Source organism: Aulonocara sp. 'chitande type north' Nkhata Bay, linkage group LG9, assembly GCF_057382095.1.
Source record: "Aulonocara sp. 'chitande type north' Nkhata Bay isolate Kocher_YH1m ecotype deep benthic linkage group LG9, A_spYH_male_GT1.1, whole genome shotgun sequence".
NCBI lineage: Eukaryota > Metazoa > Chordata > Actinopteri > Cichliformes > Cichlidae > Aulonocara > Aulonocara sp. 'chitande type north' Nkhata Bay.
This window is the reverse complement of record NC_141352.1, coordinates 20,582,750-20,605,863: the sequence shown is the minus strand read 5'-3', so window position 1 is coordinate 20,605,863 and position 23,114 is coordinate 20,582,750. Positions and strand designations below refer to the sequence as shown.

Below are 23,114 nucleotides of genomic sequence, written 5' to 3'. Positions count from 1 at the left end.
CCTTTTCACTAAGTGGAAGCACTCTGTCAGCTTTGAGACATGTTTGTGCCCTTTTGTGTGCTCAAAAACGCACATCCCACGAAAATATTTTGTAAGCACCAGTGTTTGTTTTGTTGACTTATAAATTTTTGTATAGTTTCTGTCAACAACTTTTTTTTTTTTTCTTTTAACGAAAACGACTACATAAAAAAAGTAATGCTCTAGGACAAACTATGATGAAATGTATTCACACTTAAGTTGACGAATTGAAAACGAGATGAAAATGGAGAGACAAGGTCCAATCAGATTTAATCAATGTGTGTAGAAAGGCGGGACGAGTTTGGAAGTAATCAGAAGTAATCGTGCAGTCAGGTTAAATGTGCACAATTTGATCAGTCGCCAACATGCATGGTCCCGTGCATGGGAGGAAGAGAATAGTAGACATATGGACACATTTCACATTTGATGTTGAGGAAAATAAGACACTTTGTAAACCACATAGAGCAACTCTCACCAATAAAAATAAAACAAACTTTTGCACTTTATACTTTAGATTTAGTCTAAAATAATCTTAAGATATTTAGTTCACTAAAATATAAGAATTTTGAGGCCTAAACCATGACTAAAACTAAATAATGTTTTAGTTAAGACTGACTAAATCTAAATTTAATATTTCTAAAACTCTGGGAATTTGGGTCCTGTGTGAATTTTGTTGTTTTGTAATGGCCAGTATATGTAAACGTAAAAATTTGACATGGTTGATAATATAACTTTTGTGTATCATCATTATGATTTTATATGCATTATTTTAATTGAAATAATTTTCTCTCTTATTCCTGCTTTTTTTCCTGTCAGGGCATTAAAGCACGCATTTTGGAGACCTTTGTGATGCTCTTTCTCCTGGCATTGCTCATTCTTGGAATTGTGTGGGTGGCATCAGCCCTCATTGATAATGATGCAGCCAGTATGGAGTCACTCTATGGTATGATTTTTGTAATATTCTACATGATTGGTCATTTTAAACCCATTGTTTTTGTTTTTTAAATAAAGGAATAGTTTTAGGATTTAACAATCTGACTGTGCATTAACTATGAATCTAGGCTGAGAGTTTGTTTAGGAAGGAAATCAGATTTCTAGCAGCTCTAAAACTCCAATGAACACACATCTTGGCTTGTTCCAAAGTGTTGAGCTGTTCCTAAGTTTCATTTTTACTAAAAGTCTACATATTTTGTAGATCTTTGGGAGTTCTACCTGCCATACCTCTATTCCTGTATTTCTCTGATGGGAGGACTCCTTTTACTAAGTAAGTGTGTTTATAATTTTACAAAATGATGCAAATAGAAAATGTATCTCTATGAGCAGTGTTTTCCCTCAAAGTACCTAAAACTTTGAGTCCGAGAAACCTTTCTGAACAAACAAGAAAACCTCAAAGCTCTGTCTTTCCACCATGGTTTCAGCACCCTTATAGGCTAGGCAGGTTTTATGTTATTTTTGGGTATAAACTCCTGTTAACTTGGTTCACAGGTTTATAACTCAAAGCCTCGAGTTGAGGATTTTCACTATCGCCCGCTTGGTGTTTTGAATGTGATAGGCATGGGGGTGGCCCTCTTCTGATGGCCAAGTTGAGCATACCCTGGATAATTTAGAACTTAGAATGTGCTTCACTCAGTATGAACCAAATCTATTGACATGAACTCCTCAGAGAGGAGCATTAGTGAAGTGTTACTGAAGGGAAAGCTGAGGGCTTTGTTCTTTTACACTTGTGCACAACTGAAAGTGTTTTTGTAACCATAGGAGTCGCCGCCTGGTGTCCACTGTGGACAATCAACTGTCTAAAGGATACTTCTTATACTTCCTCTGAAAAGTTTGAACTAAAAGTTCCAGACCCTATATGTGGAAACATGCCTTTATTATATTTAAACAAATTGACCGTATTGTCCTGTCTCCTGTGTAGTGTGCACTCCTGTGGGGTTGTCCAGGATGTTTACCGTCATGGGCCAGTTGCTAGTGAAGCCGACAGTAAGTAATCACTTGGATGAAGTATTTACTGCATTTCTAAAAGTTGAGTCAATGGAAAAGAGTTTATTAAACAGTTGTTGTTCAGATTTCTTTAAAAAAATGTCTCTACAGACAGACTTGAGTCTGCTCTTCTTGTCTGAAAGATGTCTCATTTAGCCATTTAAAATCACAACAGAGGACTACAAATACATCACCAACTCATCTTCCCATCTGCCACTGCTCCAGTCCCACTTCGGGCCTAATTATAACCCATTTCATCTCTTCCTACTCTGCTCTCTCCCCTTTAGATCCTTGAGGACCTGGATGAGCAGATTTACTGCATCCATTTGCAGGAGGAAACCCTTCAGAGGAGATTAAACGGTATGTCTGTGGGAGACGTGTTGGCACATTATAGGGGAGGGGAGGGGTTGACTGCCCTATTGGGTGTGATGGAGTAGGCCACGCTGGAATCAATTAGCATTGAAAATTCAGCTAGGCACACAGACACACACAGACATTCACAAAATTCACACACACTTGTCACTGGCTTTTCCCTGACACCGTCACACTCTCATAACTTTCTGCTTAAGGTCAAAGCAGCCACTATGGCAAGGACCATATTTTGTTTAGGAAGTTTTTCTTAAGAATCCACTTAAGAAAATCCACTGCCGCTGCCATTATTGGTGAAATGATTGCCACATTTAATGTCAGGCCTCGAATGGCAGCCTGTTTAATAGGATGGAAATGAAATTTTTCACGAAAGGGTTTGGTGCTGTAGACATTAAAGAGCCATAACTCTTCTGAGAGGACACCGGGAGCCTTGTGCTGCTTTTTTAGGGAAAGTTTGAAGTGTTGAAGAATGTTGAAGATGTTATATTTTTTTAGCCTGCATTTCCTTTTCACGTCCAGTTCTCTGTGTTCCCAAATTCCTTGTTTGACGTTAAATAATCTTAAAAAAAGCAGGAAGTATTTCGGCCAGTTTCCAAAACCTACTTTAATATTAACTCAAGCACGCAACCAAGTGTACAGATGTGAGTAAATGAACAGAAAGGAGTGTCCTTTTAAACCCGGGAGGTAAGCGAGATCACTCCTAGATAACACATGTTTTTGAACGCTTTGCCGGCCACCTCCATAGAGTGCCACCAATGCGTACAGTTTCTTAGGGCTCATTCCTCAGTGCCCTGCTTTGAACTACCTGATAGAATAATTGTAATCTGTTCCTTATCATCTCCAGGACTGTTTGATCTTTACACGTCACGGTGGGGCAAAAAAAAACAACCAAACAACAGTGGTCAACATCCCAGTATGTGTACCAAGGACAAGCTGAAGTTCATTTTTGTCTGTTAGAGAGGTGGGAATTGGAGAGAGAAGCAAGGGGAATGTTCAGTGAAGCTTAAAGCGTTGCTTATCAGACATAATGTTTTTATGCAGATACAATATGCATGCAAGTATGTGCACATGCAAATACTCATTGTTCATGGTCATAGTTAGGTGCAACTGAACGTCTAAGCGTGGTTCCTTTGATCTGCTCAGGGCATTAAGTAGAGAGCAGGTCAGGAACAGTTCACGGGACACACTCCAAAGACGAGCAATGTTGTCTTCTTGCTTCACCGGTGTCCGCTTTGCATCAGGCCTCTCTAATAAATTATCATCTTAGAAAGTTTGTGTTTGTAGATGTGGACTGTTGAGCCTAATCAGTTGATGCATTCATGTTTATTTACATGTCTGGTCCTTTGTTGTCCTCCTGTGGCATGAAATTGCCCATTTGTAATGACATGTTGGTAGTTTATGTGTTGCTGATCACGACATTGTGGTTTAAACCGGCTCATTAGCAATGTGTGTCTGCTTTTCTTGTAACAAGCGTAATGAACCTAAAAGGAGAATGTCCAGATAAAAGATGGATGGTGCTTGGCAATTGTTACAAGTAATAACGCATTGTGGCACCCCTACTATTTTGCTTTTAAATGTATATACAGGGTGATGAATTTATCCCAACTGCACAAGTAGTCTGGTGACACAGAAGTCAGGATGGAGTCAGCCTGCGATTCCTCTCGCTGCTCTTCAACTTTCTCTATGTTCAAACTTTAAAGAAAAAAAGGTCAGAGCAAAGATAGAGATACTGACTTTAATACTCCACTCGTTTATCTCTGTATGCAAACCCCAATGATAAAGTCTGATTACCAGTAATCTGTGTTTTCTTTGATGGGCTTTTTAACTATTCCATTTATAACCAAAAAAAAAAAGCCCCAAAAACTAATAGATGGGTTTCAAGAAGTTGACATTCAAAAAGTTGAATTCCTAACAAAGTCCTTGTTCGTCTCTATCATCACTGTTGCTACTGTTGTGCTAAAGCAGAAATTACAGTGGTCTTTATATCTTAATTCCTGTACACTGTGTTTTCACAATAGTTTTCTCAGATTCCAGATATAGAAGTCAAAGCTGTAGATCCATCAACATTGCTTCAAAAGGAGCACCTAGTGATGGCTGCTATGTGCAGCCAATGTGAACTAAGGTTCAAGAATAATGGTGCATTGTATCAGAAATAAATGTTTGGGGTTTTTTATGATGTCAGAGAGACACAGCAAATATAAAACGTCCTGTTGACACTATTGATTGCATTGCCTCAGTTACAGAAAGTAACTTGATTCAGTTTTTAGTTCCATAACAAGCCTTTCACTTCTGTTGCTTCATAATCCTAAACTGTCCTTTGTACTGCCAGATGTTGCAGGTCTCCATACACATGGTAGATGTGTGAGAGGCTAAAAAAACTTGTATTTGTGCTTGTCAAAGTTTACAAGGACCAGTTTATATACTGTTTCAGTAGTTTCATAGTGAAGAACAGAATATATTAAAACAGCACCAGGCACACATAAATATACTGCAATACAGGCAAAGCGATGCACACACTTGTACAGACTGCCCTCTCACCACCCTGATGTGCTGAAAACAGAGCACTCGTCCAGATGCTATGCGGCACAATGACCTTGCCAGTGCCTCTGTTGTCTCAGCATGGTGTTTAGCATATTTGTGAATGACGTAATTTTTTGACTGTGGAGAAGGTTGGAGAGGATATGTTGAATTACTCCAGGCCTTCATGACTGCCAGAAGCCCCACTCAGCATCTCTGCCTTGCTGTAACTCAGTCTTATACTTGACGCTGCCAGCAGAAGGAGTAGAAGGATATATTTAACTTCGGTTTGCTGTGATGTCATTGAAGATACTGCAGTTGAAAATCTAAGCATTTCCCTTTCTCTGCTTTGAACAATCGATTTTATTGTCCTTTGTTTTCAGTGTAAAGTATTGTTTTGGATGGATGGTTTTAAAAAAGAAAAAAAAAACCCACACAAACTTCTTCTTTTTTTTTTTTTTTTTTTTTTTTTTAAATTTCAGCAAGGATTTATATGTGCCAGTGATGCGTCAGGCCTTGTTCAAATACGCAGTGCACGTAGGTAAAGGATAAGTTCACTTGCAGCTGAACAGATTTGGCTCCCCCGAGGCAAAGTGTTCAGTTTGTCTCTGGAAAAAAGAAAACTATTTATGAACTATCTATGACATTTCCTGTTGTGTTCTGAGCGTATTTGCTTGGAGGGTTCAAACTTTCCCTTGCTCAGATCCTTAGACGGGCATAGACTGCTAACTCTCCACCTCTGCGTCTATCTCACCCTCTTTTACCTACTTAAACCCATCCAGACAGGGCGTGACATAATAACAGAGGGAAGAAGAAGGTCTGATCAAAGTGATTGGTCCTTCACTCCTGTAACAAAGATGAAAGATGGTATTTTTATTGCACGTTAGTAACGGTGTAACACTGAACTAATTGGTCTTGATCTGCCAATCACCCGAGGGATGCAAATGGATACTCTTCCACTTTGGCTTCGAGGGGCCTCTGTGATAGTGCGTCAAGCTGGAAGGAAAACAGAGTAAAATAGATAAATTAGACTTAAATGAGCTGGCCTTGTGGTTTTCCTGGAGAATCCCTTGCTGTCTTATCCAGCCCACTCAACCAGTTGTGGCATGTGCTAGACAGCTCCTGACACAAGAGATTATTTTTACTTGTTTGAGATCACGTTGTTATTTTCTGTGCAGGATTACTTGTTTTGATGGGATTGCTTAATAAAGACAAGTCAAATACCATATGCTGAGGTAGGATGAATACAGGGAGAGGTTAACATCCTCTCCGTCTATTTAAGTATTTAAGGGAAGTTTAAAAAAAAAAAGAGAAGTTTTTTTTTTCCAAGTTATGGTGTCCAAAAGAGGAGCTTTGTTTCTGTTTAAACAACATTATAGCTGCAACAAAAACAGTGAGTTATTTTTGCTGTTGATAGTCATTTAGGTTGTTTTAACAAAGCAAAAAAGCCAAACCTTTCAAAAGGGGCATCGTTTTTTTTCTTTGTCTTCTGTGAAATAAAAAATTTTAAGAGAAGAAACATAGCTCTATATTATCCCTACACAACATGTGCTCATACAGCACGTTTCAGACATTTTGAATATTTTTATTTTCACAGGGTCTTCCACACACGCTTATACCAGAGGGAGCTTTGCTCACCAGCTCAACAAAGAACTGGACAATATTAGAAATCAGAGGAATAAATTGGGTAAGTATGTGTGTGGTAGTTTTTATACTCTCTCGCTGTCTCTCTCGCTGCCTTTCATTTGAGTTGTTTTTTTTTTTTAATTATTATTATTTCTGTTCCCTTGGTTTTATTCCTTAAATGATATGCATCATTTCTCTTCATTTTCTGTTTTGCATCTCGGAGATATATGCCACAGACGTTAGCTTAGCTTTTTGCATATTGCTGACAGGCAGCCGCTTTCTCTTCATCTGCCTTAATTTCTTAATTTGGACTTGGACCAGAACTGCCTGATAATTTCCCATCCATTTTAGGATATTATAAATGAAGCCTGAGCCTTTTGGGGAGCAGGGTAGGAGGGGTAGGAGAGCACAAAGGCACTTAGGATATTGGACAAGATGCAAACTTTATATTGTACCAAGCCTTTTAGTGATGTCATTAATTTAGAAGGATGGTGCATATAAAGTGCACTTGGCAAACTTCTTGGGCAGGCTGGGTGGATGCACTTTGAGAATAAGGAGGAGTAACAAGGTTGGAAATGGAGAAAGAAGTCAAAATAGCAAATACTAAAGGGCAGTCAAATACACATTGTAAGAGGACAGTTGATGTCTGTAAGACATAGTGCCTGTGGTCCATGGGCTGTCAGCAAAGTCTATAAACATGATGAATGAGGCGTTGAAATACGAGGTACATATAAAGCTGAAATGTTTCATCTGGCTTAGAAGAATGAGAGGCATAAGTCGCCCAGCACATGCATACGTATTTTCTCCTAAATATAAATCATAAAATTAATTTTGTAGCATTTCTTTTCATCCAGGAGTTATTATTTTTTTCCATTAATTAAGGCAATGATGAGTGTGGCTAATTACAGAGGAAGAGTGTAATTTTTGAAGGTTATGAAATGTATATTACCTGCAGGTGGGGCGGTTGCGATGAGAGCTGAGATTGTGCTCAGCCCACACACTCGCGATATGTTTTACTAAACAAAGCGGTACAAACCCTGTAAATAAAGCCAGAGGGCTTGTGGTTGCAGTAGGTTCTTTGATGAGCTGATTAATTAACAAGTAGTGGAAAGTGTAATGGAGGAGTTTAGTTCATCGTACATACATTTCTTAAAATAAATAAACTCACTCTTTGTTGCACTTTCATGTCCTCACAGAGAGAAGAAAGAAGGCATCGGGATGGGAGAAGAACTTGTTGTATCCCATAGTGATGCTGATCCTGCTCACAGGAACGGTGAGTGTTAAGATGGACCTATCATTAGGCCCACACTGTTTGCTCATGACGTTTACAGCCTGGCTGGTATCCACTGGGAGTAACACGGTACCTCAAAATCCATCTTTTCCCACAGAGTCTGGGTGGGGAAACTACTTTTGTTTAATGGATGTTTTAAGACAATGCTGAATACCAACCTACAACAACAGTGATTTTAAATAAATTACAGTGTGTGAATACTGTTTGTCGTCTGATACTGTTAGATAAGGTAGAAAGGCCATGTGCAAGGCATGGCACGTGCATCGCACAACCCCCAAATTGTTTAAGTTTTGAGAAGCTCAATTTTGGCACAGTTTACAGTTACAAGATTGTTATTATGCATTCAATTATATCATGATGCCGGATACTTGGAGGGTTTGATCAATCTTTTTATAATTATACCATGTGTGAACAAATTTTTGTCTTCCTCTATGTCTGCAGACAATCTCTGTTCTTCTGGTGGCACTGAACATCCTCTATCTTCTAGTAGATGAGACTGCCATGCCCAAGGGATCCACAGTAAGCCTTCTGTCTAACTAGGCTTTTGCGTTCACACCATCACACACCTAGAATGTAAACTGCAGTAGGGCTTGCCTATCGGGCCTGCCCTGTCCCTGGCGGAGACATAAATCAAATTCCAGATATGCTCAGGTGCATGTTGGAAGAAAAGACTGGACCAGATGTTAATCAGGCTTCAACGTTGTGGCTCTGGTTTTGTTTTGGAAGCTCATTCAAAGTCATTTCACAGCAGTGTGCAAATTCAATGAGGTTGCTATGTGTCTCCTGCCCTCAGTGGGTGAATAAGCTGCTTTTCCTCCCTTGTGCAAATGCAGACGGGGGCAAGTGAAGGGCTCTTACTGTGAAACAGCCATTCCACCAAGTGTGGAATGGCTCTGAGATTCTCATCTCTGCCTAACATGCAATGTGTTTTAAGCTCCTTGTATCTCATCTCATCTGCAGTGACAGAGATGCGTGCATGTGTGTGCTTGCATGTGTGTGCAGTTGTGGTTGCATTCTTGTCTGAAAAGGGGCAACATAATGTATCCTATTTCTCCCTCATTTCATTTTGCATCTCGCGGGCATCTGACAGAGCTGCCCTCGACATTCCAATTATTTTATTGAGCAGAGATGTTTTCTTTGGCATGACACATTGCAGAAAATCCCCCAAATTACACTTGTCATGTAGCTTGAAGCTGTCCTCCCTGACAGTATGGCCTCACTAAATGGTTTATGCTTTATGTTGAGCTGGATGGATGCCACACCTCTGATCTCACAAATCTACGAGCAGGAGGGGCCATCTCATCTTCCTAAAACAATCAATACTGATATGAGATCATCTATCATGCTTCTTTAACCTTATCCTCTAACTCTCAGACTGTGCCCCTCTGGCACAGAAATTCCCTCTGCCCTCTGTCTGGAAAAAGATAACGACAGGGGAGAGAATGTGATATAAGAGGGGAGAGAGAGGTTTGACATCTCGGCAAGGTACTGCCAGAGCAAGAGAGACTCAGACTGTGGGAAAGTCAAATGAGGCCCTGATTGTTATGGGAGTAGAGCACAATAGAAGTGCCCTGTCAGTGTTTGTCTTCCCTTCCAGCTAAGCATCCTGCTGTAGTCTTTAGAATACTGAGCAGTGTACCGCTCAGCTTTACAGGGCAGTGGATGGGTATAGAGAAGGATAACAAGGAGTAGGGAAAGAAAAGGATGACGAGCAGAGAGGAAACGCAGGTGGCTATAGATGAGAAGTTGGCACTGCCTCTGTCATAGGACAGAGGGATTTACAGCTTTATGAACAAGCACTTAGAGACACCAATAAAACTGTTACTACAGGCCCTTCTTTTTGGTGGCCACTGCACTTGACACTCTATTTTGCAAAACAGGCAATTACTGTGGCTGGACAGTAATTTTCACCCAACTAAAGTTGCCCTTGTCCAAATGCACAAAGGCTTGCATCCATCCACCCATCTTCTGCCTGTCCAGATCCGGGTCATGCTAGTCCCAGCTGTTGTGGGGCAAAAGGCAGAATACACCCAAAACTAGTCACCAGTCTGTCGCCGTGCGACTGCGTAGAGAGAGACACAACAGTTCACGCTTACATGAATACCTGCAGCCAGTTTAGAATTATCAGTTAGCCCAACATGCATGTGTTTGGACTGTGGGAGGAAGCCAGAGTACCTGGAGAGAGTCCACATAGGCACAGAGAGGACATACAAACGCATTTATCCTTGCATGTATTTAACAACTTGACCTCCCATCTCCAGACACCCTTTTCACTTTATAACTGGCTTTAAGATAATCTAAAAATCTGGAAATGTATGTGAATATTAAATCTTTGCTTGTTGCTTATTATATGTATATTTAATATTTACATTTCAGAAATTCTGTAAGATTAAATGACAGCAGCCTCTCATAGTTCGGTGAAATGTATGGATTGCAAATGTCTGTCACTTAAACCCCCTCAGACTCCAACTGGTTGCGGCAGATGGTCACCCCTCCCTGAGCCTGCTTCTTCCTGTTAAAAGGGAGATTTTCCTTCCCACTTTTGCAAAGTGCCTACTTAGTGGGGTGGGTGGGTGGAGGCAGGATTTCTTTGAATTACTGTAGTGTCTTTACCTTACAATTTAAAGTGCTATAAGGCAACTGTTATTAAATTTGGCACCATGTAAATAAAATAAAATTAAATGAGTATGACTGTAAAAGTAAACTTTGAAACGCAGTTGCTGTTTCAAGGTTGTTACATGGGCACAAGCAACTTCAGAGATCTGAACAGTTTCTTCTCCCACTTGTTTAGATTTTTTATAGGTTGGAATTAGGTTGTTGGCAACTGGATACATGAGTAGGACATGGCTTTGACTATACGAAAGATGAAAAATATGAGAATATTTTACGGGACTGCCTTGAAATATGTTAATCATAGGGTGCATGTGTAGCTGTGTTAATAAAATCAAATTAAATACAATTTAAAAAAAAAAAACAACAACTTAGTACAAAGTAAGAATGTGAAGTATAGATGTATGTATGGCATTGACGGCCTCATCAGCCTCAATATGCAGTCTTAATGTGCAGTGTGAGTTGACTGGAACATAGACCCTTCCCTCTATGGACCCCTATCCCGCTCTTTCACACACAGTAACACACGATCCGTCACTCTTTCTGCTACCGGAATGTAAAGACGAATGGAAAGGAGGTGCACAGCACAAGCTAGGTGTCCTGTGTACGCACGTGCATGCTTATTGCGAGTGCACACGCCATCTTAATGCATGCCCTCCCTCCATTAATAAATGACATCAGATTCTGTCTGCTAATGCTGCTAATTCTCTGTGTAAGAGAGAGAGGGCACTGCACCATGGCTCTGCAGTAAGCTCCCAGGGATGACAGTTGCATAAAAAGGCATGAAACAACCTGTCAGGCTTTCCTTTTTTCCCCTGCAGCCCGTTTTACAAAACAAATCAAGATAAAGACACTTAAAGTGGGAAAGGGAAAAAGAATACAAATGCAAATCTCAAACAGAAACCACGGCAGCACACCAAATATATGCTGTGCAGTTTAATATGCTGTAGGTGCATATTGCATGACGAGTAACAGCACATTTGCCTTGCACTTCTGTACTCTAACTGTACATGCAGTACTCTATGATTTAGAGTAAAAATAAATAAATAAAATGACTGGATTAGTGCTGCACAGCTCTGTTAAGATAGGTTTATTGTATCAGCAAGAATCTGAATTTGCAGCAAACACTTTTAGGGGAGTTTTAGGTAACTTTGTGTGAAGTACTGTGTATATACCCCCATTAAATGTACAAATCCTCTGGAGGATCATCTTGGGTGCCAAGTCTGAAAAAAGCAAATATTTGGCATTTGACAACTCAGATGCTTGGTATGTGCTGTGTATGTGGATGTATGTCTTTTTCCTGCTCCACTTTCAAAAGGCCTTAGGGGTTGGAGGGGTGAGGATGGGTGAGGGGGTTTGCGTAGTGTATTTGCTAAAGGATTTGTTTAGTTGTTTTTATGTTTTTGGCATGCTTTCAGCCTGTACACTCTTCTTACCGTAAGCAATGTGCCGTTTTTGTTTGAACACCTGTTCACATATTGTATGGTCGACAGTGATTTGCAAAGAGCCTCTTTCATCTTGTTCCATTCATTACTTAGCCAATTTGATTCTGTCTTTCTCAAGTAGGGAAATTCTTCGTGCACCACGTACTTACTTTTGCAGGTCTTCTGTAATTGCTCATGTCTGCAGTCGTACACAACACCAAGTGTTGTCATTTTTGTGATCTGTTTTAGTCTGAAGGGTAGTGTAGGATGTTTAATATCCCTGTTTTCCTATTTGTCTCTCTCTTCTAGGATCGAGCCATTGGGAACACCTCTTTGTCCACATTTGGTGTGGCTCAGGCAGTGCTGGAGATTGTCCTCATATTGTATCCTTTCAGTGACCTCCCCTTTGTCTGTGGCCTGAGTAACATGCTCCATGGCCAACAGCAACATTGCCAAGGCAGCTTTGTTTACCCAGGACATAGTTGAGCTGAACACCTTCCGGAAAACATGTTGCGTTGTTTCATCACCCTTTATGATACCTGAAAAGGTTGAGCCTTGACACATAAAAAGTTGACTCAAAGAAAAGCTGCTTTCTACTTGCAGCAAGGTGTTTTTGCTCCTTGATTGATTTGCTGAACAGCTACTTGATGGTGTCTTCTGTCGTTGGCTTCTACAGTCTGCGTGTCTTTGAGGGACTCACTCCCAGGAAGGATGACACAACCATGACAACGGTAAAGATGGGATAGAAAGGCAGGGAGTGGGGTGAAGTGGGGGCAAGGGTGCTGAAATTGCTCCTAAGGTGCTGATGTGTTTGCCCCCTCCTGTGTTTCATCTATTTCCCCTGTCTTTTTTTTCTGTCTTCATTGCTCTCGCCTTCCTGTCTTCTCTGTCCCTGCTGCTCACTAATGTTTTCCTCCGGGCCCCTCAATGGCCTTAGTTGATCTGTTCAATATTTGTTTGTAAGTTGCGTAAACACCAGCAAAGTGCAAGCTCTTTTCTTGTACATCAGAGGGAGAGTGAGTTTTTTTTTTTTTCTTAGGGGGAGAAGGGGGCTGGGTGGCAACTATTCACTTGGTAATGAGTTTGGGAGTGGTGAGGCTTGTTAACTAGCATGATGCTTCAGTGAAAGGACTTGAAAGGACAATAGAAGGAACCTCATAATGAGCATCTTCAGAGGTACTAATTGTATAATATGTGGAACCAATTTATCATCAAGTGGCGTGTATGTGTGTGGGCACATCACGGCTAAAACTGCTGGTGCAATGGGTGCTTTTTCTGCTTCACACTCGCTATAAATTGCATGTAATTTGTTGAGGGCTAAACTCGGAGGTTTGATTATTTGGTCTTATTTGCAGATCATTGGTTGCTGTGTCTCCATCCTGGTGCTGAGCTCAGCCTTGCCAGTGATGTCCAGAACACTAGGTGAGTATGCTTTTTCATGTGAGTGTTTTTGTATTTTCTTTTGCCTGCGGTAAGGAGAGTGAGTGCAGCTTGCTTTTTCTTTTTTCATTCAGAGACAATTTTTTGTAGACACATTAAATGATTAAATAGCAGCAGTTTGACAACTTTCAAAAAGAAAGGACATTTTTTAGAGTTAGATGAAAACATTAATAGTGGGTGATCAAGTCCACCCACTAAATATGAAGCTGTAGCTTGTTAGTTTGATAGCTTGAAAATGTAAGTCCCTGATTATTGTCCATTGTGGACACTGACAGCTGGGTAGTTCTTCCTGTTGTACTTGAAGTCCACTACCTAGGGTGCATGTGTAGTTGATGCATTGTAATATAAATTTTCCCTTGACCAATGTTTGTGGTGACACATGGATATCTGCATGGACCCTTGCGCTCACTGTCTCATGAAATTTGCCACTCTGACCTGAGCGAACCAAAGCGGACTCCTGGATGTGGAAAGTATAATCGAGGGTTAAAGGGACAAAACGGCTAGCCTTGCTCTGTCTGAAAGAAGTGAGAATCCACCAACCAACACTACAGTTTATGTGATTCAAAGCTGGAATTTGGGAGGACATGCAAGGCTGGGAAAATCCAACTTGATTTATACCAGAGTTTTAAATATTGTGAACAGGCCAACCCTTTTGCAATGTGCAACCAGCAGCAATTGGTTTTCCAGATTTGAAGAGGGCAGAAAAGGTAGCACCAGGGACAGAGTAAACTGCACTGATAGAAATACAGATTGGAAGGGGGGGAAAAAGAAACTCTGCATTCAGAGAAAGGATAATGGTCTAAAAAAGAAAGCGGTCGACAGTAAGGCCCATTGGTGTAATCTCTATAAACCGCTATCATTTACAGATCAGTTTGTTTTCTGTTAGCTTCTTTTTTTTAAATTTTTTTTAAATTATCCAGATCCATTCTGGTGGACAGAACAGCGTTTGGTCATGGTATCAGTTATCCTCTATTCCAGTTGGTGTTTCTGGTGTGTAAAGAACAAAGTTATTGGCAAGCTGATGGGTTCCCAGACTAACTTTGGTCTATGGCTTGTCCTCGCTATAAGCATGTCCACTCTCACTACCAAATGAACGATGCAAAAGTTCCAACTGCTGGTTTATCAAGGAAAACCTGAAAAAGATCAAAACCTCTCTTTCAGGGTTATCCTGGCTGAGACCAGCATACTGTATCTCCTTTTATAATCTGAACATGCAGAACAGACAAGAAATATTCCTGCCCAAAAACAGACTTTGTTAATGAAAGAAACAAGATACAGCATGCTCATTAGTGAGCTTTACAGAAGCTGGTATTTTTGCTGTGTTACGACTGAATGATTGAAATGTAGGTTACAGACTTATCAGAGCTGTCATTGTGTCCTTGGCACAAACAAGAAGAAAGATTAAATCTTCCTCTCCCACAACAATTTTCATTGTTACCACCAACACCAGGTCACAGGAGTTGAATTCTCCTACAGTCTCTCATGGTGATGTTAGAAAAGAGTGCAGGCAGAATAAAAATGACAGGAGTAGCACCATCACAATGGCACTAATAAACATGCAGAGTGCAGAGCACAGCTGTTTAAATAGCACTACTTTTGTGTGTGTGTGTGCGCATGTGCAAGTGTGTGTGTGTGTGTGTGTGTGTGTGCAAGTATGTGTGAGAGCAACAGAGTGGGAAAATAGGATGGAGTGAGCATACAGTGACTCACTGGGAGCTTTACAAAATATCAACAGGTTCTGCTTTGTGACACTGAATGGATGAAAAGGAATAAATGCATGAGACAGAGTTGAAGAGAAAAGGCCGCTCAGCACAAGATAAAAAAAGACGTGCAAAGAGTTGAGTGTGACGAAGTGAGATGTTAAGAGACAAGAAAGGGTTTCGTGTGTTGACGTGAGGCGTTTTTATGTCGGTGGGTGGTAAATATGCACTGTGTAAGAGATAAGGGAATTGTGCTAGAGCACGCAGCATGTTTAATAGTGTAGTAACAAATGTTTAGTTACACCAAATGCACATCACAACCAGCTCCACCCTCCCCTCCCACCTCTGCAGGTTACACATGTTTGGGTGAACTTTAATGTCTCTCTCTGTGCACTTTAAGCTGCATCACCATCAAATCCAGCTTGATTAATGGTAATATCACCAGACGTTATGGCTTGGTTTTACTTTGCACTAGAGCTGGGCGATAGAACGATAACGATATGTATCGCGATATAACTTTGACTCGATAGAGAAATTAAGCTATCGCGATAGACCTCGCCGCTCTTGTCCTCAAGAAAAAAGAAAAAAAAAAAGGTCAGCCAATCCAAATTAAGTAGCGCAGAGCCGAACCAATCACAGCCGCAGCATCACGTCGCGTGACTTGTTACGTACAGCACAAGTGCCAAGCCGCACGTGTGTTTGTTTGGGAAGCAGCCAGCGGGTAATGGAGCCAGCGCGTAATGGAGGAAATGAGTGTGCCGACTAGAAAAATCAACCGAGCGTGACCGAAGAGAAAACAGATGATGGTTCCAATGCCGGAGAGATTGTCGAACAGAAGAGCCATAGAAGTTCCGTAGTGTGAAGGTATTTCGGCTATTTCAAGTCTGACAAAAAACAGAGTAGCGTGCACTGTAAATTGTGCCGAAAGCAAGTCTGGAAATACAATAAACTGGTGCATGCGTCACACTGTGCGCCACGTTATTGTTTCGGTGAAATGAATTTCTACAATACTGTTACTGTTAATTGTACTCTCTGCAGTGTTTAAATGCTTACATATACACACAGTTACTGTCCCTCCACACATACGACTGGGTTCTGCTTCTATGCCGCAGCTTTGTTTACTTTTTCCCACCGAGGCTTCTAGACTTCTGATTGGCCAACATTTCGGCACGGTTAGGAATCTAGCGCCACCTGCTGCTTTGGCATGTTCATAGCAGCGTTTTCCTTCATTTCTGCCTTTATGTGTGGACGGGATTATTTTTTAAAACGAAAACGGAAAATCTCCGTTTTCAAAAATACCCGTGTACGTGTGGACGTAGCCTCAGTCTCTGACTGGAAGCGCTAATTCGTCATTCGGCTTTTGTCAGACTAAAGTAACTGTTAAAACTGTTTGAAAAGCTAAACTATACAACAAGGAGAGATTGAGAATTTCCTTTTAGTTCTCAGTTTATTTGATATTGACAAAAGTTAGTCAGTTTTGTCTGTTCTTCTGTAAAACAAACTAAGATTTATTTTTAGAATTAATATTTTGTTTCTAAGTGGAATTGACAATTTAGTCTGTTTTGTTTGTTCTATTTTGAAACTTAAACGCTTTAGCGGCTGCCTTTTGTGTAGTTTGCAATATTTGCCTTTATTTATCTGAAAAAGTCTCATGTTCCTTAAGTACATCTACCCTGTTGAACTTATTATGGGAAATAAATATTTAAATAAAAACAAGCTGCTGATTATTTCACATTTTACTTGTGAGCAACGGCACATTTAAATCTTACAAATATAGTTATTTGGCTTATATCGTGATAGATATCGTTATCGCCTGAAATGAAAAAAAAAACATATCGTGATATGAAAAAATCTCATATCGCCCAGCTCTACTTTGCACCAATTCATATTTAAAACTTTGACAAATTCTGCATGACATGTTGGTCTCTGCTGAGTTGAGGCAGGGTCAGAGTGAAGATGGAAACACAGTGTAACGTCCTGACGGCTCTGAACAGCAGCATGATAATGTCTCCGTCTCCCTACCGACATTTCAGAGACTGAAATGGGTTTTTTTTTTTTGAAACCCTCAATTAGATTTTCTCACATTACTAACCCAAGTTTAAAACCTTTGGCATTAGAAATGAATTTAGCCCGACCACAGTGGCTAGCTGTATTGACTGGGGTCTCCATCATCGCTCTCCCCATCTTTTCTCAAGCAATTTTGTTAAAGGTCCTTGATGCTTGCCAAACCGCTTACTGCGGCTGTAAATACATCTCTCCAGACGCTGAATCGATTGCCCAATCTAATTGATGACAGAGGTTGTGAAGATGTTACAGGAGAAGTTGAATGTCCAGGGACTAGGGCTTCCTCAGTCTGATGCATGAGAATGTGATTTCTGCTTACAGATAGCAGGACAGGATACCGTTATGGTACTTGGACTTTAAATATTGATGCAGTAATTTCCTTCATCAATGTTGCATGCAAAATTAACATAGGAGAAGATGATTTAATAACATTAAACAGATCTGTGCACACAGGTTATTGAAAGCTTAATTATCTCCCCACAGTACTCTGTGGGATGGCGCAGCTAGAGTGCATGAACGCATGGATGGATAAGCAGGAAAACAAAAGGGTGTTGATGGCTTTCCAAGCTGCATGTGATCAGCTGTGACAGATGGTTTGAAATTGGTCTGGCAGTGTAGAGCTAAGAGGGAGCTCCTTTATCTTTGTCTGAAGGAGAGATGAAGTCCACCTGCAAGCCACCTTAGCTGCTATACTTAGCTCGCCATCCTTTTATGTTCCTCAGAGAATTGTGCTCACATTAACCAAGATGCAGCCAAGTGATAAAAATAAGCAGCAACTCTGCCATGCAGTGGGTCAGTGGATGTTTACCCAAGCCTGAGTGAAATTGCTTTGGTCCAAACCAAATCAGAATTCTTACACGCTGTACATTTGGATGACCTCCCTTCAAGGCCGTCTCCGGATCGCTTTTAGCGTGGTCGATTTTAAGATCACTCCCTGAAGTCGTGATGTGACCACTATACCTCTGCACTGGACACTGGATTCCCGTCAGTGTGGCAAACTGGTAAAACACAGCTGAAATATCAGTTCATTAACGTAAACTGTGTTAATGTGGCCGTCGATGGAGACAAATTGAAGACGAACGATGCACAAAGGTCATGATGACATATTCACAGCAGTGTGGCAGCAGTGCTAAAAGTGGTCTAGAGGTTCACGAGTTGACCTTACAGGGGAGATTGGACAAATATGAATTGTCCATAGTGTTTGAGATTTCAGTGGGCACACTCTGTCTTCGCAATAGGTTATTGAAGAGGGTGGAAATACCTAATGTAGGTTAGTTTTTGTTTGATTGATTGATTGATTTTTTCAGATTTGGGCGTAAATCTGCTTGGAAATGTGCAGATTTGTCAACAGAAATTAGAATTGCATGCGTGAAGACTAGTGGTGTGAATCTGTGGAGTTCTTGAAGTAGTTGTTTTTGTACCACCTTACAACACAGGGCTGGTCTCAGACCCAAAGTGCACCAACGCTATTACAAGTAGTTTTTTTTATTACAAGTCAGAAATGTATTAATTCCTGTAATCCATATTAAATTGTTTTTGTATATAAGCCCCCTTTTCAGATTTTTCTTTTCTTTTTTTCTTTCTTTTTTTACTTTTTGAAAAAGATGGGCCTGAGGAGAATGACATTTTCAAAGAGGCTCATAAGTTTGCTGCAGCCTTCTGCTTTTGTTAGGAAGAATTCTTATGAACAATACTTGTCTTGTCAGAAGGAGCCTTGGAAAGATGAACTTCATTTTTCTCAGGGTTTTGTTTATTTTGTGGAATTCAGCTGAGGAGAAAACATTTCGACTCTTGGTTATCACAGCTTTGTGTGAAGAGTTATTAAAGGTCACGGTTCTGAGTAAGAAATTGCAAATTTTTGAATGAATGTCAACCTCATTTGTAACCCAGTTGTGTGTGCGTGTGTGTGTGTGTGTGTGTGTGTGTGTGTCTCTGTCCTTCACAGGCATCACCAGGTTTGATCTTTTGGGAGACTTTGGCAGATTTAATTGGCTGGGAAACTTTTACATCGTCCTTTCGTACAACCTGCTGTTTGCAGTTGTGACAACACTTTGTCTCGTGAGGAAATTCACCTCAGCGGTCCGGGAAGAGCTCCTGAAGGCGTTAGGTAAATTCATCAACAGGGTCTGTACATATCCTAAAAGTTTCTAACCAGCAGCTTTCAGTATATAGTACAGGACAGTGCGTAGTCTTTCACGTGCCTCAGTACAGCTATGTTGGTTCTACGTCTGTCTGATAGTATGTGACTGCTCAATTTAATCCTAATTTTGAGACGCTGACAAATCCAACCTAGTTGGTAGCTTTGGAGAGAAATGGTGTTTATTTCTCTCTGATAGAGCGACACGTCCAGCGTGTCGCTGAACTGACATGTGACAGAAGATGAGACTAGTCCCCAAGGCTTGTGGTGACGGGCCCTGCATGTTTGATACACAGGGTGGGATAGGGCTAGAAAATGCCAGACAGAAGAACCGAGGGAGGAAAAAGGACATCAATACTTCTGTCTAAGTGAAAGTCTGAGGCTTTTTAATGAGATTTTTCTGCCTTATCTCCCACTGCCCAGGTCTGGATAAATTGCAACTGTCAAACAGCCCCACAGACCCTGAATCTGGGAAGCTCTCGGCCAATGGGCATCAGAAAACTCTGTGAAAGGGACGATAGATCAACACACGCATACACACATGCACAGACACCTACACACGTAAATGCAGCCAAAGGGATATTTCGACAGTACTGCCTGACTGCTGAAAGGTGAAAAGGATTGGAAGGAACTTAATAAACCCAGGCAGTGTCTGACGGATGCTGCAAATGGAGGCTGAGAGCAATTTAGCTTCGTGACATTCCATCCTCTGCGTCTCGGATGGAAGCTGGGACAGGGACAGGGCTGAGACTGAGGATTGAAATAGACTGGCATCACTGCAGTGACCTTGAAGTTGACCTCAACCACGACTGTGACTTCAAACCACCCATCTTTTGCTTCAGGGGCATTCTCTCCCTCCCTCTGCCCATTCTCTTACAACCTTTACACCACCGCACTACACAGAAGCAACCAGAGTCTTACATTTACCTCTGTGTTCACTAACATAAATTTCACCTACACAATTCAATTAGACAGTTTTTTTTTATTTTTTTTTTTATTGTTAATGTGTCTGTGACAGTGAGGCAGGGTGCACTCACAGTTAAGGGTCTTAGAGAGAGGGTTTTTGCTGTTGTTGTTCTAATGTTAACTGATACAGGCGTAATGAGGTGTCAGTTTGTCAAAAAATGTGAAAAATAACCAAGAGCTTTGTGAAGCGTGAGGACGAGTCATTTATTCCCACTCATCACGGCTGGTCTGTAAAACTGCACAGCATCAATACGGCTCACATATTGTGAATTAGGCACTGTCATTCTTAATAAAAGGGCCTCAAATTTTTAGCACTCGGGACTGTCATCAGTCATTTTATCTGGCTTTACTCCAAGTGCGCTTTAACTTTATTGATGATGTCATTAGTTTGTATGAAGTAGGATGAGAACTTTTTTTTGGGTGCTCCAGATTTGACTTGAGCGGCTCCACAAATGGGAAACTATGTGGGAGTTTTATTTCACTTCGCTTCCAATGAGCAGGTTTGAAAGTGAGGACGAGGTTGTATTCTTTTATGCACATCGGAGGAAAATGTCACCGCAATATTGCTTATTCCACACCCCAAAATCCTCAAAAATAAGTAAATAAAGAAGGAAAGAAACTTTTTTTTTCTTTATACAGGGCACAGAAATGGTCACGTTTCTTTGTAAATGTTGTATACACATGTACATATTTCATTGTTTCATACCTATTTTGGATGTAAACATTGGGCTCGCACCCAGGGTCTGAATCACTAAGCATTCTGTATTTTCTTGTACATATACCTATATATATATTTTTTTTATAAACAGCTTCATCTAATGCAAATCTGTAGGTCTTCACACAGAATGCATGAGTAAGAAAACATCCAGCTTTGTTGCTGTGAGAAAGACTAGGTGACTCAGGCCCCTTTTACATGTTGTATTGCTGCATAATCTTCTGAACTGTGATGTTCTTTGTCTCCAGAACCACCTTAAATGCCTTATACGAAAAAGCAGGCTTAATGTTAAGGTTCTGTGGAGTTTTTGTCCGTGCACACGTGCGTGTGTGCGTGGGCATTGTGAGCGTGTAGACAGTTCCACTGTGATCTCCTGTATGCCAGAGTTTCTAGTCTGAAGCCATTTCTTTTTGCCATGAATGTTTATGTCACATCAGCTCCATTGAGACTAGATTAGAGTGATCTCATGATGTGTGTGTGTGTGTGTGTGTGTGTGTGTGTGTGTGTGTGTGTGCGCTTTGTATTTTCATGGTCGTTTAAGTGATAGAGTGATGAAAAGAAGGAGGAAAAAAAGCTGAATTTGTATATGCAATCGAAATGGGAAGGAGAATTTTTTTGCACCAAAAACTGACTGCAATTTGATGTTGTTACAAAGACTGGAATTAAGGAAAAAAACTCACTGACACCAACTTCTCCAATCAGACCTGAGAATGTTTTGTAAATGGTGATTATGTCGGCTTTTCATCCCAAATCCAAAGTACAGCCATGTGTCTGATTTGTGATCAAGGCCATATCAAGAGAGCAAGTTGTGTAGTGGCAGAAACTTGAGGTACATGTCCTGGTATGTTTCTTGTCATCTTATTTGTTTCCAGTAAAAGCACGCTGATGTCTGCATACTGTGAAAAATACCATTGTGGCACAAATTAATGTGGTAGGTCAAAGGGTGACACTGATGGATTAGAGATTAAAATTAATCATTCTTCATCTGGGTGAAAAGGTTAAACCCGTGCGTCCATCCACTCAGCTACACACTGCAGGAAAGTGTCACACCCCTAATAAAGCATCACAATCAAACTCTGCATACTGCATTTACAATAAATCTGTTTAATGGGGTTTTTGTAAGGGGGGGGGGTCAAAAAACTTGAAAATTGCTCTGAAATGTCAGTGAGCAGGCTTTCATTTCTTTCCATCTGACACTCGACCCCTGCATGTAATTTTGGTACATGTTTTTTGTGAATGTATTTTTTTTTTTTAAACAATTCTTCAGTCTGCTAAATGTAATGTTTTGTTCTTTTCGATGTTTGTGTGTTTGCAAATAAAAGAAAATGCTTCAACTTATTTTCATTTGTCACTGTGGCAATCAGGTCATCAGCGGTCGTTGGCTAATTGTGACTTCAATGTTTACCTATTACTTGTCCAGTAATCAGTTTCTTTCCTTCCCATAATAAAAGGTGAAAATGTGGATGTGTTGGATCAGAAGAATGACACCATTGTAATATTTGTGTTGTGGGTATGATGGCAGGATGTTATTAGCTTTGCTCAGGGTAAGACTGGGAAGCCATCCTAGCTCCGTCCTCAGATATAAAGAAAAATGGCACCTATAAAGCTCACCAACATAATATCTCACTTGTTTAATCCATAAATAAGCAATGAAAAGATAGCTTGTGGTTTAATGGGGAGCTATGCGCTATAATTATGTCTTGTCAAACAACAGCTGCTGGTTGCCTGTTAACTCTCACGGTGGCACAACTACACAAGGGCTAGCTGCTGTTTGGTAAATAACGTCTCTCGTGTTTCTTTTTAATGCACAAAGTAAACGTGAGCGATGCAGAGTTTTATGTACGCTTTAGTTGTGGTTTTAGTCTGCTTCACTTCTTCACCCTGCATGATTATGCCGAGATCACGGCCTGTCGGTTCCAGCTTCATATTTAATGTTTAACTGTGATAGATGATTAGGTTATCCCTACCTGAAACCCTCAGGATCAGCTGGTTTTATTTATTTATTGTACATAAACCGTAGCATTTTAATGAAGCTTTGCGACATTTTTCTTGCATACTATAATAGGGTGGATCTAATATGGACACTTTTCAATTTGCCTTATGTATTCCGTCATTTTTTTTTATTTTTTATTTTTTATCCCTCATAACATCTTAATTATAGGTGAAAACCTCATGAGATTTCTGGGGCTCAAAATCATCTCTATGCTCTGTTAAAACTGCAGCCAAAGCAATTTTACACCCACTCAAAGTGTCACAA

At 40.5% G+C, this 23,114-nt stretch overlaps 1 protein-coding gene across 2 annotated transcripts in view; it reads left to right on the top strand.

The window, feature by feature from the left end:
• lmbr1 (limb development membrane protein 1) overlaps window positions 1-22,195 on the top strand; it is a 43,250-nt gene extending 21,055 nt beyond the window's left edge. The window contains exons 6-17 of one of the 2 annotated variants that reach the window (XM_086306431.1): window positions 835-961; window positions 1,214-1,282; window positions 1,934-1,998; window positions 2,286-2,358; window positions 6,482-6,571; window positions 7,707-7,783; window positions 8,243-8,320; window positions 12,145-12,218; window positions 12,476-12,566; window positions 13,191-13,257; window positions 18,985-19,163; window positions 19,600-22,195. In XM_086306431.1, coding sequence (XP_086162557.1) covers window positions 835-961; window positions 1,214-1,282; window positions 1,934-1,998; window positions 2,286-2,358; window positions 6,482-6,571; window positions 7,707-7,783; window positions 8,243-8,320; window positions 12,145-12,218; window positions 12,476-12,566; window positions 13,191-13,257; window positions 18,985-19,163; window positions 19,600-19,791 — 1,182 coding nt within the window. In that variant the 3' untranslated portion in view covers window positions 19,792-22,195. The remainder of the gene's footprint in view (window positions 1-834; window positions 962-1,213; window positions 1,283-1,933; window positions 1,999-2,285; window positions 2,359-6,481; window positions 6,572-7,706; window positions 7,784-8,242; window positions 8,321-12,144; window positions 12,219-12,475; window positions 12,567-13,190; window positions 13,258-18,984; window positions 19,164-19,599) is intronic. The other variant, XM_086306432.1, reaches the window with a different exon arrangement.
• The last annotated feature ends 919 nt before the right edge of the window (window positions 22,196-23,114 follow it).